This window comes from Myotis myotis, unplaced genomic scaffold, assembly GCF_014108235.1.
Source record: "Myotis myotis isolate mMyoMyo1 unplaced genomic scaffold, mMyoMyo1.p scaffold_m19_p_19, whole genome shotgun sequence".
Taxonomy (NCBI): Eukaryota; Metazoa; Chordata; class Mammalia; order Chiroptera; family Vespertilionidae; genus Myotis; species Myotis myotis.
In genome coordinates, this window is record NW_023416323.1 from 11,202,493 (window position 1) to 11,219,058 (window position 16,566).

At 53.8% G+C, this 16,566-nt stretch overlaps 2 protein-coding genes across 3 annotated transcripts; both read right to left on the bottom strand.

The window, feature by feature from the left end:
* Positions 1-2,246: 2,246 nt before the first annotated feature.
* LOC118673970 (hepcidin antimicrobial peptide) lies at positions 2,247-5,939 on the bottom strand. Its single transcript, XM_036345058.1, has 3 exons — positions 3,734-5,939; positions 2,755-2,814; positions 2,247-2,669 (listed from the first exon to the last, which is right to left on the bottom strand). The coding sequence occupies exons 1-3, from the start codon at positions 3,815-3,817 to the stop codon at positions 2,565-2,567; spliced, it is 249 nt and encodes an 82-aa protein (XP_036200951.1). The 5' UTR covers positions 3,818-5,939; the 3' UTR covers positions 2,247-2,564.
* Positions 5,940-6,088: 149 nt separating this feature from the next.
* On the bottom strand, positions 6,089-15,664 carry USF2 (upstream transcription factor 2, c-fos interacting). 2 transcript variants are annotated; one of them, XM_036345056.1, is made up of 10 exons: positions 15,603-15,664; positions 15,297-15,343; positions 15,071-15,189; positions 14,766-14,966; positions 14,198-14,348; positions 13,990-14,077; positions 13,641-13,699; positions 7,091-7,185; positions 6,854-6,982; positions 6,089-6,760 (listed from the first exon to the last, which is right to left on the bottom strand). In XM_036345056.1, the coding sequence occupies exons 1-10, from the start codon at positions 15,662-15,664 to the stop codon at positions 6,671-6,673; spliced, it is 1,041 nt and encodes a 346-aa protein (XP_036200949.1). In that variant the 3' UTR covers positions 6,089-6,670. The 2 variants fall into 2 exon arrangements, with proteins under 2 accessions (XP_036200949.1, XP_036200950.1); XM_036345057.1 differs by lacking the exon at positions 14,766-14,966.
* Positions 15,665-16,566: the final 902 nt, after the last annotated feature.

Consider the following 16,566-nt stretch of genomic DNA (forward strand, 5'->3'; position numbering starts at 1 on the left):
GAGAAGGATGCACAGGCGAGTGAGTCCCATAGGCAGCACTGGCAACTATTACCGAAATCTGAAAACCCCGGTGTCCAGAACACAGGAGGACTGGGGGACCGGAGAGCATAGGCCTGCCTACAGGGGAGCAGGGCCACTCACACCCAGCCCCCAACTCTGCCAGATCACCCAGTCCTTCCATTCAAGGCTAGGGATACTGTGACAAAGTACCACAAAACGAATGGCTTAGAAAGTTTATTCTATCACTGCTGGAGGCTGGAAGCGGGAAGTCAGCATTTTGGCATCGGTTCCTTAGGGCTGGGGGAAAGGAGCTGTTCCTTCCCCGCAGGCTCCCCTGGGCTTGCAGACGGCCACCTTCATGTTCAGCAGGCGTTCTCCCTGGGTGAGGGCCTCTGTGCCCAAGAACCCCTTTTATAGGACACCAGTCCTCCTGGGTTAGAACCTACCCTAATGACCTCATTTTAACTTAATTACCTCTCTACAGACCCTCTCTCCAAATAAGGTCACAATCTGAGGTACTGGGATTTAAATCTTCAACTTATATTCAACTGAAGGAGAGGGACACAGTTTAGCCCATAATATCAGGAGTTCAGATTTTTATGTGCCATACCTTGCTTTTTGGGTATTAGCCCAATTGTATCTAAAAATACTGTGCAGTGCAAGCAAAACTCAACTCAAGGCAGATGAAGCCCTCTGGCCCACTTGTTTAAAGCTCTCTTGAGGGATAGCTGGTTCTTGGTCTCAGCGCTCAGCCAGAGTTGTCAGCTTTGTACCCGCACACCCCCCCCCCACCCCCACCCACCAGCAGCATCAGTATTGCCTGGAAGCTTATTAGAAATGCAAGTTCCATGGCCTCGCCCCAGCCCTGAAGAGTCAGCAACTCTGGCAATCTGCCCCCAGCAGATTCTGGTGCCCACAGAAACGAGCACCTCTGCCGCTCTCTAGGACCACCTGGAGAACTTGCTAAGATGAGCGGAGTACTCAGCATCATTAAATGTATTTAGCTGCTTCAGGTCTCCCACCTCCCAGGCATTTAGTGAGGGGGCCCAGAGTCCTCTTCCTCCCCCTTTATACTGATCCTTTATACTGATGAGGCATTTGACAGTTTCCAAAACCATTTCACACTCATTCCTTGCTGAGCCGCTCAACAGCCCAATCAGCTGAACACTGTAGGGACACTTCTGTCCTTTCACCTTTCACACATGAGGAGGTGGGGTTCAGAGCGGGAGGGGGGGAGGTGGAAGGTGGTGGGTAGAGAGATGCCTGCTCCATCCTACAGCAAATGAGGCCAGGCTCTCCAGCTTGCCTTCCTCTCCCTCCCCTTAGTCTTGGTTCAGGAAATCCTCTCAGAGGAGGAGCCTCTCATGGCTTCGAAGGCAGAAAGCAGAAGTTTGTGGGTTACCAAACTGATCCAGCTCCCAGTTGGGTTTAGTTTAGCTCCCAGAGTGTTGATTTAAAAAAATCAAATTCCTATAATCAGTTTCCAAAATTTTTACAATCAGGAAGGATGGCCACCTTCTCTGGGAAAGAAGCTCTAGCCATGTTTCACCCGGAGCCACTTTAGATGGGATCAGGCCTCCCACTTCCTGTCCATACACAACACTGAAGCCAAATGGCCAAGCCCCTTCATCATCACACCACTGCTGATGTTTTCTTATAGGCTAAGAAGATAGTGAAATGCATCTTTGTTTCTATCAAAAGTGGGAAAATTGGATAAATTGAGAGGGATATAGTTTTTAAAAAGAATGGGAGAGACCTTAATTCCTTGCGAAGGTGAACGGTATTCTCTTCTGTGTGTCATGTGCAAAGTGTGTCCTTATTGAATTACAACCTAATATGCTCCTGCAAAACAAATCCACACCTCCCTCATTTACTGCAGCTGTCTGCAAGGCCAGTGGTTCTCAAACATTTTGGTCTCAGGAACCCTTTCTGCAAAATTGCTGTAGACTCCAACAACTTTAAGTGGGTTATATGTATAGTTGCTTAACATATTAAAAATTGAAAATGGGAAATTTTTAAAGCACAGCTACAATCCATTAGCCATCAGAGTGATGATGTCATCATGTCACAGAGCTTCTGGAAAACCCCACTGCACACTCATGTGAGAATGAGAGTGTAGGAAATAGTAACATCTTAATAGTGTCCGCCTGTGGGGCCTTGGATGGAGCCCCAGACCTGACTTTGAGAACCCTTGCTAGGCATTTGAGTTTGTCACCCATTTCAAGACTTAAAGAAGAAACTTTTGTTTAGTTTTTATTCCCTGCTGTAGCAACAAAAATTCTAGGTCTTATGAAGTGGGGCTTAAAGAAGGGTAGGAGCAGAAAACAAATTTCTTTCACCAAGCTTCCTTGCAACCTCGATACACAACAACCCCGCACATCCCACTGAGTACACCCTTACAAGACAGTAGCCAGGCAGGCCTCTGGCATAGGTCTCGGGCAGGGAGAAAGGGTAACAGGCTGGTTTGGAAAATAAAAGCTGGAACAGTCATTTTATTCCGAGACCATTTACAGAGTGTTCGAGGGCGGCAGGAATAAATAAGGGAGGGCGGGAGGGCAGGGAGACTACGTCTTGCAGCAGATCCCACACTTGGATGGGTAACAGCAGCCACAACAGAAGATGCAGATGGGGAAGTGAGTGTCTCGCCGCCTCCGTCTCTGCAGCCCGGGCTGTAGGAAGGAAGGAAGGAAGAGTGAGCGGGTGTGGGCGCAGGGAAGGCTGTGAGGCTCTGAAAGGAGGCCCAGGTGTTCTCACCATCAAGCCAGCTGTGGCTCCAGCTGTATCCTGGGTCTGGAGGTCTGCAAGCTGTGTTGTCTGTGAAAGCAGAAGGGAATACTGAGAATGGCAGGGCCCGGCAGAGCTTCATTTGCGCACCAACACATTCTTCCCTCAGCTGGAAGCCTTGCTTTCTGGCCTTTCTCACCTCCCCACAGGCAATCTCCTTCCTGCAGACACCCAGGTCTCCTACTCTCTCCACAGCTGCTGCTCTTCTTTGGGACATCACCCTCCCTAGCCTGGATGCCAACCCTCACCCATAAAAAAAACCTGCCTCCATCTTGCCCCTACAATCCATTCCCCACACATATCAGTCATGTTGTGGCTTTACCCATTAGAAAAGCCTGCAGGGCTCTTCCTGCACTTGGAGGAAAATCAGGGTTTGCATGATTGCCCATAAGACCCAGCATGCCCACCGCTCAATCTCAGCTCCAAGCACCACCACCCACTTCCTACTTGCCCCCACCTCGGGTTTTAGCTTACCGTCTCCGTCTCACCCTCCAAGTTCTAGGTCAAATACTATTTTCTCACAAAACACTCCTGCTTGACTGCCAGCTCTTGATCTCACCTATCCCCTTCCACCTCCCACCACCATGGTCACTCTACAATTTTTTTGTTAAACCTGAGTAGCATTTACTAAACACCATGATCTTTTGTTTTTACTAATTCCCTGACCAGATTGTATGCACCATAAGAGCAAAAATCTTCTCTCATCTCCCTTGTTCATTGCTTGATCCCCACTGCTTAGGACTTTACACAGAGTAGGCACTCAAATGTAGAATTAGTTTGGGACCCTCAGTCCCTGCCACTTGGACCCTATCTCTGTACTTTAGGCAGCTGCCCATCCCCCCTTTGCCTGCGTTGCCATCTGCCCAGTCCACTGCCCTCAGCAGTCCCCTCTGAGGGCCTGGCTCTCCCACGTGGCTGCCTGCTGGGCCCAGGCCCCGTGGGCTCTCACCTGGTGCAGAGCTGAGGCACTGGTCAGGCTGGCCAGGAGGAGGAGCAGCAGACAGGCAGCCTGGATCCGCACGTTCAGTGCCATTGTGCCGTCTGGCTAGCTGTCCTGCTGTGAAGTCTAGGACCGCTCTGGTGTCTGGGCCGTTACAGCCGCTTTTATGGGGCCTGCTAGGAGAGGCGGAGGTGCTAAGCCCCCTCCCCTTTGTCCTAACTCATTTCCAAGAAGGTAGTGGCGCCGAAAAGGCGGGAGATAAGCGGGAACAGAGTGACAGGGAACAGGGTTGTGTCAACCTCAGCCAGCAGAGGTGTGTACAGGGGGTGGGGCAGATGGGGCCACAGACACAGGCCTCTAGCCAGACACCTGGGAAACACTTTCCCTAAGATGACATCACCTTGTTGATCTCAGAAAAAATTCCCCCTTTTGCCACAGAGGTTACACAGGTCAATGAGCAGGAGCAAGGTGTCCTTGTTCCCCACCCCTCCTCATTCACATGGGGGATGGCAGTCACTTACCAGGGTCCTTTGGGGTGCCCCATACCATTCCCCCAGCTTTGGGTTCTGTTCTGTAGGGAACACTGCAACAGCCAGATGCAGGAGTTTGAGACGGCACAAGCGTGGTCTTTTCTAAGTGTCAGAACCTTAAGAAGTGGCCTGGTATCTGGAAAACGTTCCTGTAAACTTCAGACCATGGAATAGCAGTAATAGTAGTGGCTGCACCTCATGTCCCAGCAGGTGTAGACTCACTTTTGTGTTAACCTAGCCAGGACCACCTGTCCTCAAAGCAGTGCCTGCTGTCCCATTCTGGACTCTGCACTGTATTCAGGGCCCTAGCTGCCTCCTCAGCCCATTTCCAAGGACCTGGCTTCCCAGGCGCTGCTCCCTCTTAGGAGCCCACCATGCCTACCCGGCTTGCTATCCTCACTTGACAGGAGAGGAACTGAAGGCCAAGAAGGGGCTTTGCCCAGATCAGAGGCAGAGCTGGCACTCCAGAGTAAGCAGCCTGACTCAGGCCTGTGCTCTGATCACCAGGCTTTCCTGCCTCCCCCAAACAGAGGATGTCAGTGGGCTGTGCTAGACCTGGCTCATACTGGCTCAACAGAGCCACTGTGCACATCTCAACCCACCTCCACATTCAGTGGCAGCATGTTGGTATCTGGACACCAGCAATGGGGTATGTACACAGCAGCCAACACTACAAACCAGGGTTCTTTTGGGGGGAGAGCTGGTCCCTTAGAATAGCGGTCGTCAACCTTTCAGACCTCACGGACCACTGGTTGGCAATCACTGCCTTAGAATACCACTGGGTGGGGCCATGAACCAAGGCTCCTGACTGTCCTAGCCACTACCTGAATCACAGGTAGTGGGTACACACAGCCCAGAGGACCCACATACTTAATTCCAGAGACGGGACTTTGGCCATTTTGGCTCTGACTCATTCACAGATCATCCAGTGTCAACCTTACCACTGGAGCCTGAAGATGCTGCTGCCAAGGAATGAAAACTTCTCCCCTGCCCTGAACTATAGCCAAGCTCATTCAAAACAGTAAGATGGGGGCCCCTGGGAAATCAAGGCTGCTCCTTGCCATCTGCCTCCCCAATCACATCACATTAGGCTCTTCCTGCTGCACACACCCTCAAAGAGGGACTCAAACCGAGTAATGGCCAGGAAAAGGAGACAGGGCTCTCGGGGGAAGAAACCAGTTGGGAACATCTGGGGTGCATGCATGGTGAACTCAGCACGGTGGCAACTGGCAGGCCTAGATCCTGGGAGTGGATGGAGTTGCATGGGGGCTGCACGGTTGAACACAGGGAGACCAGAAGCATCCCCCAACATTGCCTGTGTCACTACATTTCCACTCAGGCCAGGTTTCATCATCAGCCAGGGGCAGGGGTCATAGCACAGGCGCCAGAGCCACAGTGCAAGGCGACAGGCTGACGGGCCAAGCCTGGCTTCCTGGCCTTCTGCCTTCCTTGGGGGTGGGGGGCTCAAGGCCAGGCCCCACCATTGGCTGATGCAGAGGGAAGGGCTTCAGCCCAGAAGGGCAGAGCCAGGAGCCAGTCCCGTTTTTAGGAAGTGATGACACAGGAGACCCCAGCCTCTCCTCCAAAGACATAGGTCCTTGACCCAACCTCTCCCGGCCCCTGCATACATATACACACCTGGGGCCTCAAAGAGGATATTCATTCTTTAATTCCTCCAGCCAGCCAGCCAGCCAACAGACTGGGTCCCGTGCAGTACAGAATGGCAGGGACTGGCACAGAGCCACCAACAGCAGCTGAGGCCCTGCCCTGATAGAGCTCTGCACAGACCCCATGACCCCTGCCCATACCTGAGATGGACAAATACACAAACAGACAAGGCGGGGCCACATGGGGCCAGTTTATTGCAGTTAAATACCTCTCTCTCTATTTTTTGTCCATTTTTCCATAAAGAAAATTAAAACACACACACACACACACACACACACACACACACACACACACACTCAAAGGGGAGCAGGAATCCAGAAACAAGAGGTGGGGTGAGACATGGCCTCCCTTCTTAGGTCCAGGTCCCAGGGATGGCCCCCCAAAGGCTCCCCTCCTGCCCGTAAGCACCATGTCAGTACCTCTAGAGGCCAAAAGAAGCAGCGGGATATGGCAGGACCTCTGTCCTCCTCCCTTTTGCCTCCAGGCGAGACCACTAGAAGTGCTGGGGCTTAGTGGGGGCCAGGAGAAGGGGCAGACAGATGGGGGAGGGAGATCATTTCCACATCCAGGAGAGCAGTGGGTGTTTATCCAAAGAAATGCATTACTTCTCCCCATTTTTTTTTTTGTTAAAAATCTACTATAAAAAAACGCAGCTGGGGGAGGGGCATCTGTCCCTCTCTGTGCTAAGGGCTGGGGAAGGGGGGCAGCAGAGTCCCAGAGGAGGGCCTGCCGCACGACGGGAAGGGCGTCACTGCCGGTTGCTCTCGCCCACCATCTCCAGGTTGTGCTGCTGCAGCTGGGCTCGAAGCACGGCATTCTCATTCTTCAGCTCCTCAATCTGGCAGACATGAGAGGGCACAAGGGGCCAGGGATAGTTCCCTGCACGGTGGGGTCCTGGGTCCTCCACCCAACTCCCAGCCCTGGCACTCACCTGTTGCCTCAGGAGCTCATTATCCATCTGCAGCCGTTCGGCCTCCTTGAAGGTCTCCTGCATGCGCTGGTTGGTCTGGCGCAGCTCCCGGATGTAGTCGCAGGCCTTTGACAGGATCCCTCCTTTACTCTGGGGGACGGGCAAGAGCATTAGAGTGAGCACTGCCCACTGGCCTCTGCCTACTGGCTCACCCCAGTGGTCCAGGCAGACTTTCTGGGTGGCGCCAGGGGCACTCACCGCTCCTGTCTTGCTGTTGTCTGTGTTACAATCTGGAATGATTTTTGAAAGTTGGACAATCCAGTTGTTGATCTTGTCCCTCCGCCTCCGCTCCACTGTAGGCACAATAGCAGTATCAACAGCTAGGTTTATAGCACTTTCTGTGCGGCTAGGCGATTTGCCTCCCGAGGCAGGTGCCGGCAGACCCCAGACTGCTGAGGGAGGGCACGGGCCCTGGGCAGGGTCACACTGCTAGCAAATCTAGAGTCAAGATCTGAAGGCAGGCCGCCAGCTTCCCCGCCTGCTTCCCAGTGCTTCTCAAGAGAAACAAAGAAAGTCTCGCTCTCAAGTACCACATATACCTTTAAAGCAGAAGTGGGTTCATTTTGTTTGCCTACTTTTAAAATTTGAGTCAACATTTTAAAATAAAGAAATTTCACATAATTGTTAGCATCTTTGGAAAAAAGGAGTTGTGGCTACAGTGGGCATGTACTCTTGAGAGGCAAGAACGGGCCAGTGTCCCCGTGCATGGGAACTGAGAGCCCTGACTGGTCCCCACGGCCCCTGTACTTGATTGTCCACAGTCCTCAGGTTTCCCAGGGCACTGCGTCCCCTGAGTCTGCTTTTTCATCTGTAAGTCACAGTCTGGCCATGTCTCATCTGTTTAAAACCCTTCTCCAGGGCCCCGACAGCATGCCCCACATCTCCAGACTGACAGTTGTGGCTCTCAGGGGCCTGGCCTATCAGGGCATTGGGTAACCCAGGAACAACATGAATCCTCTTAAAGACCAGGGATGGCAAATTAATGGAAGGTTTCATTTGAAAAATACCCAGATTTGTGGTTTTGTTTTATAAAACGCCACACTCTCACTGCCAGCTGAGCCGAGCAGTAGCTGCCCCCTCGCGCAGGGCATGTCTCCTCTCTGGCTTCTCACCTGGCCTGCACATCCTGACTTACAACAGCGGCCTGGGGTCTGCCTGCACTGGAGCCCGACACCCCTGGTTTGGGGCCCATTGAAGCAAACCTGTCTCAGCCTTTCTTTACCTTCCAAGTACTAGGCATTGTGGGGACAAAGAAGCCCAGCTATCCCCCAACTCTCAGTGCCCGTGGACAAATGTGGGCAGTGTCTGTAGAGAGGCAACGGGGCTAATAGGATCTGGAGGAGCGTGAGAAGATATTTTCTCAGGGTTGGGCAGTGTTGATGGGAGATTGTGGAGGGGGCCGAGGGAGGGTGGGAAAGGAGGGGTTGGCCAGTACCTCCTGAGGCTGGCACTGCCCGACCCTGGTGTTCCCTCAAAGAACATACCTGGCCACTGACAGACAAATCTTCTCCTGGCACTGGTTTTATCCTCTCATTGCTGACCAGTCCTTCCTACCTCTCAGGGCTCTTCCACTTTGGCCTGGGTGACAACACCTTCCTCTGTGGACTCTCCTCCTCCCTGGCCCTTCTTCCTCCCTCGCTCTCCTCTTTCCTCAGAAACCTCCCTAATATCATGACAAGAATGTGCCCAGTACAGAGCTTCATCTGACTCCAGCCCTGGGCTCTGTTGCTGGGGTGTGAGAAGAACCTTCCCTTCAAGGACAGCCTTGTCTGTCTTAGCGTCTCCAGAACTCGGGGGCCAAAATCTGCAGCAGAGCCAAGAGTGCAGCCCAGGCCCCACATCCCTCAGCTGTGTGCCTGCTCCCTTTCCAAGGTTTCAGCTGAGGAACTCACAGCAATGCCTTCTTGGTTTCTTTCCCTACCCCCATGCAGTCCAACATTCACGAGCCTGGGCACTAGGCTGTAGCAGTATCTCCCATGTACTCCTCATTCCGAGCCACCAGGGGGCAGAGACAGGGGTGTGGCACATCTCTAGCTTGCATTTACTTCTTAAAAACATATTGCCACCCAGCAGGAGTGGCTCAGTTAGTTGAGCATTGTCTTGTGCACTGAAGGTTGCTGGTTTGATTCCCAGTCAGGGCACATATCTGGATTGCAGTTTGATCCCCGGTCAGGAGGCAGCTGAATTGATGTTTCTCTTTCCCTTTCTCTCTCTCTCTCTCTCTCTCTCTCTCTCTCTCTCTCTCTCTCTCTCTCTCTCTCTCTCCCCAAGCATGCCCTCAGGTGAGGATTAAAATAAAAAAAAGTACTGCCTGCCGTGGCACTCTGAGAGGCTGGAACCCACAGTAAATCCAGTCTCTGTCCTGCTGGCACCACTGTGAAGTGCACGTGAACAGGGGACATGGTACAAACACTCGAGGGTACGTGTTATAACTGGAGATTGTGCCAAGTGCCTGGGAACTCCAGGGTAGAGCAATGGTCTCTGCCTGAGAGTGGGGTAGGATGCAGCCTCACAGTCTTAGAGAGGAAATATTTGGGCTAGTTTCCGAGGGGAGAGGCATCAGGCAGACAGGTGTCAAGATCCCAGAAATGGTGACACTGAAATACTTGGGCGCATGGAACAGGGTTGACAGGAAAAGGTTGTAAAAACAGGCTGTGAAGACCTTGAATGCCTGCTAGGAGTTCAGGCCCTTGGGTCTGGGGCCTTTCATTCAGCAGGTAGTGATGTGGTCAGACCTGAGGCTTGGGAAGACCATTTTGGTACAGCTGAAATGGAGGAAGACTAGTTAAGACCAAGGCCACATGTATTCCACAGAAGTGCTTCAGTTACACCCACACAACACTTAGAACACAACTGAGAAGTAAAATCTGCCAGGACAAAAGGAGAAGTGAACAAACTCACAAATATACTTGGAGACATCAACACTCCTCTCTCAGTAACTAATAGAACAAATAGACAAAAAAATCAGGATAGGAAACCTGAACGCTGTCAACCAACTTGACCAAGTTGACACTGAGGAAACACTCCGCAACAGCAGCAAATTCACAGAAACTGTCACCAAGACAGACCATATTCGGGGCCACATAACTAACCTTACTAAATTTCAAAGAACTAAAGTTACAGAGCATAATAAAACTAAATTAAAAATCAATAGCAAAAGACATCTAGAAAATCCACACATATCAGGAAATTAAGCAACACACTTCTAAATAAAACATGAGTCAAAGAAGAAATCACAAGGAAAGCTGAAAAATATTTTTAACTGAAAGATAATGAAAACACGACATATCCAAATGGGATGTAGCTAAAGCAAGTGTTAGAATGAAATTTGTAACTAGAAAGGTTTGTATTGGGAAAAAAAGTTTAAAATGATCTTTAAAAAGTAGAAGAAAAAAACCCTAGCAAATTAAACCCTCAGTAAGTAGAAGGAATGAATTAGTAGCATTAAGAGTGGAAACTAACAAAATAAAAAAAGCAGGTCCATCTTAAAAAATCAGATTTCACATAAAGATCTGGATTTTTGGCTACTGAAGAGGTTCTCGCAACAGTGGACCCAAAACTGACATGGCAGCAATGGGTGCTGCAAAGGCCACCCTTCAGGCAGGACACACGCCCCAGTTCATGAGGAGGCCGGAGACTGGTCCCACAGTACCAAGAACTGGTGGGAAAGACGTAAAAAGGAGAAAGAGAAGCTGATCTGAAGTCCACTTCAGCACAGAATCTCAGGTTTGGGGGATGAGAGCAGAGGGCAGAGTTGAAGGTGGCCTGGCTTTCAGTTCTGGCCTTGATACTTGTGACAGGGGCGCCCTTTGCTGCAGTGGGGAAAGAAATGTTGCATGGGAGCCTTTAGGGAGGAGAGATAGCAGTTAGTTCTGTTTGGACACACTGAGTCTGAGGTGTCTCAAGGACACCCAGAAATGGTACTTTGAGCAAGCAGCTCAAAATGAGCCTGGAGTTCAAGTAAGCCCCGCAGGGACATAGAGGGGCAGGTTTCACCTTTTTGGAGTCACATAGGAGAAAGCCAGCAGAAATCCCTCAGAGAAATACTGAGCAGCTACAACTGGGGATGGGGCTTTGGGATACTGACAATTCCCGAGCCTAACATTTCACTGTCCTGAGACTGACCTGAGACGGGATCAGACCTTAAGAAACACCACAAGCCAAAGCAGTTCCCCAGCCTTGCGCAATGTGAAGAATCACGTGGGGAACTTGTCAAAATACAGACTTCTGGATCTCCCTCTGTCCTACCCATTCAAAGGCTGTGAGGACAGCCCTGGAGACCTTGATTGTTAACAAGCTTCCCGGAGCATCTGGGAAGCCCTGCTCTAAGGAGCAGGCTGTGAAAAAGAGGCAAAGAGTGCAGGAGAAGGAGAGCAGGTAGAGCAGAAAGGATCATTACCAAAATGCTGGGAACAGGCAGGGTCAGACGTGTACAGCACCGACAGGGAAGGAAGCCAATGGGTTTGGCAATGAGGTTGTCAAGGATGGCCTTAAATGGAGCCATTTTGGTTGAGAAAAGAGCCAGACTGCCAAGGGTACAAGAAGGGTAAAAGGTGGCCCAACTACTCTGCAGGTTAGGAGAGGGCAGGATACAGCTGGAGGGTAAATGCAAGGTTATGAAAGACTTTTTTATAGGAGAAAGATTCCAGACTTTTTGCAGGTGGATTAACTGTGAGAGGCAGGTGAGAGTGAGGTAGAGGGTGGCTAGATGGTATCCCAAGAGTGGTTTGCTACAGTCTCACTGGGGGGCACACACACTGCCGGGCACCCAAACGTCTCAGCTCATGCATCCTCACCCTGAGCCTTTGCAGGAGATGGCTTAACACTTTACTGAGGGGACTAAACAGGTGCAGAGATTAAGAACCAGTCTGAGGTCATATGACCTAAGCAGTAGATACAAAACTGCTGGGTAGCCTACAGGAGGCCCCTCAAACTTGCCACACCCAAAAACCAAGCTCAGACTCACTCACTCCTTCCCTTTTCAAACCAGCCTGACCCCATCATGAAACCCTGATTCATGAAATCCTGATTCTTCAGCCTGTCTCAGGCCAGACATCTGCAGTCACCTCCTATTTTTCTACTATCTGACCTCCATACACAAACCCTCTGTTGGTTTCCCCTCAAACTACAATAAATATCCAAGAGCAGGGACACTGGGAGGGCCTCTTACAAGGATCTGGTCTGACCAATCTTCTGTAACTCTGCCAACTTCCTCTTTCCTTTTCTGAATTCTCTCTTCTTCACACATGCCAAGTCTGTTCTGACTCAGGCCTGGGTGTTTGCACTTGCTCATCCCTATGCCTGGGACCCTCGCCCAGTATTTGACTGGCCCATTCCTTAAGGTCTGTTCAGGCCTCTGCTCAAACGTCACCTTAGAGGCCTACACTGCCACCATTACCTAGCTTTATCTTCCTTCCTGCTATCTGACGTCATATTGGAGCTTTGTGCAATTTCTGTTTTTCCTACCAGAATAAACACTACGAGAGCCAAGACCTCATCTGTTTGATTACCCACTATCTGAAAACCTAGAACGGGCTGGCACATCGTATGTACGTGCTGAATGAATGCCTCAATTTAGTGAGATGGTTAGATCACAGCTGCATAGCCATCCCCAATCGAAGGCCTTTAGGACTGTGGGGTCTCACCCTGGCTTTCAGGGCCTTGACTCTCCTGGCTCCCTTTCCAAGCACTCCACATGGAACCTCTGCAACAACCAAGCCAGTACCCTCCAAAGCAACTTGACTCCTCTCTGCCACCCCCCTTCCAGCCTGTGCTCCCTCTGTCTCGCAGGCCCTCCCAAAGACTACCCCCCCCCAGTGGTCAGTGCTCAGTCAGACACTAGCCTGAACTCCTAAGCTTCCCTGACACTCTACATGCCCCATACCTGGCCCAGAATCTGTCTTCAGGAAATATTTGCTAAAGGACAGTTGTTTGGATGTAAGAATTCCCCTGGACTTGAATGCTCCTACATCGATCATAGTGGCTACTGACTGGAGGCAGAGGTTGAGTGGGAAACTAGGGGACAGCAAAAAGGGCCAAAAATGACCTTAGGTTGGATTTGGTGTTTATAAGGGCAGGATGCTCCAGCCTTGGCTAGCCAGAGGCACAGGTTCCTGCAGTTTCATCCTCAGATGTGCCCACTATCAGACCAGAGTTACTTCTGGAAGCCAGGCAGGCAGGGAAACGATGGACTCAAACACAACAGTTGCCAATGGAAACGAAGGTCCAGGGGAGCAGGAAATCCATATGTGAATGTGAAACCTGCCATTTTATTTACTTATTTATTTATATTTATTTGATATATTCTTATTGACTTCAGAGAGGAAGGGAGATGCCAAGAAACATCAACGATGAGAGAGAATCATTGATTGGCTGCCTCCTGCACGCCCCCTACTGGAGATCAAGCCAGCAACCCAGGCATGTGTCGTGACTGGGAATCGAACCGTGACCTCCCGTTTCATAGGTCCACACTCAACCACGGAGCCACTGCAGCCAAGTGAAACCTGCCATTTCTGATGCTGGCCCTTAATTCAAAACTAGCCAGGATAACAAAACACATTCCAGTCCATTCATCCTACCTATCGGTTACAGACAATGAACCTCCTCCACCGGTTTCCACTTTTCCAGCATTCAACACCTCTCTCATGTGGAGCATGCCCAGTGATCTGTGACCAAACACAAGGCCCGCCTGGCAGTGCCTGTGAGGCCAAGGCCAGGGACTGGCGCAGGGGCTCCACGCTGACTTTACCTTCATTGTGCTGAGCTCTCCTTCTCTCATCCCGGGGTGTTCTAGTTCCATCAATTTTCCTAGAAGAGGGATAAAATGGGCACATGTTATCTCAGGGCCCATTTGTCCAAGCATTTATTAAGAAGTCAGACTTGAAAATGACCTTTGCAAGACATATTCATATGTAGGAAGAAAGAGGAAATGATACTTTCTTTATACTAAAGAAACAAAAACAGACCAAAAAATATATCAAGTGCCTACTGCGTGCTCAACTGCCTGACTTGTACTCCAGAAAACCTTTCCTTCCTTCGACCCCACACCAGGCCCTCCCAGTGTCCCCTGCTCCTGGGCCCAGGTCTCCTGCACATACGGGGAGTAGGGATGGGTCCGAGGTGCAATCGTCCTTTGCGTTCCTGTCTGAAGCACGTCCTGGGGCGTCATCATGACATAGAACTGGCCTGTAGGGAAAGCCGGGTTAGTGCTAAAACTGGGGGCAGAGTCAGAAATGGCTGGGGAATCCCACCCTGATGGGCCTGTTGCCTCCCCTGCCTTCCACCTCGGCCCCTTCCTCCCTTTACCTCCGGCCTGCAGGCTCTGGTCTGTGGTCTGTACCGACACAGCCGTGGTATCTCCCACACTGGACGCTGGGAAATAGGCAAATCGTGCCTCCCCACTGACAGCCTCAGCTGCTGGGCTGCCGCCATTGCTGAAGGGATTTTGGATTACAGCCTGGGGAGTAGGAGGACACAGAGGCCACCCTCAGCCACCTTGTTCCCCGAACTCTCCCCGTCGCCCTGTTTGATGGATACTGCATCCTCTACGGAGGGTGGGCCCGCTCTCTATGCACTACTCTGCCGATGCCTCGGAGGCCTGGGACTTGCAGACGCTCGGCAATCATTTGGTGAACCAACTGACTTTTACCTCTGAGAAAGAGACTTTTCTATTACCGTGATCCCAAGTTTAAAAACAAAACAAAACGATGTTCCAAAGATCTTGTCCAAGATTTCACTGTGCAGAACAGGAATTTAACCCACACAGCCTGACAGCCTGAAGGCAGCGTCTGTGCTGCACATGCCCCACCCACTGGGACTCCCCCCAAACGGTCAGTGTCCCCTCTCCGTCCCCCCGGCACTGCTGAGGACCTACCAGTGGGAAGGGTGCTGCAGGACCTGGGGGCACAGAGGCGGCAGCAGGGCCGGGGCGCTGGGCTGCCCCATCCACACCCACCTGGGTCACAGCCTGCTGCCCCCCAGCAAAGGCAGCCGTCGACACGACGCTGACGGCGCCCGCCGTGTCGCCCTGGCCATCCAGCTGACCATCAGTCACCTGGACTACGCGGTATGTCACCTGCAGGGGGCGGCAGAGCGGCGAGGCCAGCGCTAGGGCCCGGGCAGGGGCCGGGTCCGAGCCCCTCCCGACCCGACCCTCCGCCCGCGGCGCCCCCCTCTCACCTGTCCTCCATTATTCTCTGTGCGGAACTGGTACTGGATGTTGTGGTCGCTGAACGCCGCCTGCTGGACGCTGGCGATAGCCACCGCCGTCTGCTCCTCCGCCCCGGGGCCGTCCCCGCCTACGGTCCAAGGAGGGTCGGGGCGACGGTCAGCGGTCGCGAGGGCCTGGGCATCCCCGGGCCCGCCCCGGGCGCAGGCCGCAGCCCGGCGCCGCGCGAGCACTCACCCTCCTGCAGCTCGACGCCCTCCTCGGCCTCGGGTCCTTTGTCGTGGCTGCGGGAAGGGCGGGTAAAGGGGGTCAGGGCCGCCCGCGCCCCCGCCCCTCTGATCAGGTGCAGCGCCCCCGTCCCGCCCGGCCCTTTCGGGGGCTGAGGCTCCGCTGGGACCCGGGGCTGGGGCACGAGCACGATCCTCCTCCCTCGCGGCCTCCATTTTGAGCTGGGCCCGGCGGTCGCTCGGGATCATGGCGGCCCGCCCGCCAGGCCGAAGGGCCGGAGCGGGGCGCGGGGGCACGACCGGCCGGCACCCTTACCTGGCGGCGGCAGCAGCGGTAGCCGAGGCAGCGGGATCCAGACCCGGGTCCAGCATGTCCATGGGGGGGTGGGGGCGGGGGGGGGCGCGGGGCCCGGGGGAGGGGAGGGGAGGGGTGGGGAGGGAGGGGAGGGGGCGGGCGGGCGGCCGGGGGGGCCCCCGAGCCCGGCGCTCACGCCGCGCGGCAGGAGGGGACGGAGGAGACACGGGAGCCGCTCGCGCTGATCACGGGGACAAACAGTGGGGTCATGTGAGGAGGAGATGCCGCCGCCGCGCTTTTCCTGCAGCCGCCGCCGCCGCCACCTCCGCCCGCCCTCCTGCCGGCTCGCGCCGGCTCTGGGCTCCGGGACGCAGCGGCCGCCCCCCGCCCGCTGCACGCGGCCCTCGGGCCTCCTTCCCGGAGCCGCCGCCGCCGCCGCCGCGACTTTTTTTTTTTAATCCGGCCCGACCTGGACGGCCGCCGCCTCCCCTGGATCGCCGGCTCGAGCGTCAGCCGCCCGGCCTGGCCCAGTCCCGCGGCGGATCGCTGCGGTAGCGGTCGCCGCTTTCTATTTTTTCCTCCTTTTTTTTCCTCCTTTACTTGAGCTGCGCGCGCGCGGCGGCGGCAGCGCGATCCCGGGCCGACGCGCGGGGAGGGCAGCCCCCGGGGAACGCGCACGCTGTTTGTCTCCGATGGCCGCGGGCGCGCGCCGGCCGGGTCTCGGCGCGGCGCGGGGTCGCCCCCGCCCCCGGACTGCCTGGCACTCGCCAGCGGGCCGCCGGGTGGAACGCGAGCCCGGATAGAACGCCGGGGGACGAGGCGGGCCGCGGGGTTTGGAGACCGTGAAGTCGTCGGGGGGAGGGGCGGGGGGCGCGTGTGAATGGAGTGGAACGGCAGTGGAGCGCGCATGCGCGCTCCCGTTTCGGCCAAAGTGCGCGAAGGCGGAGGCCCGAGGCGCATGCGCACGTCCGGACGGGGCTGGGGC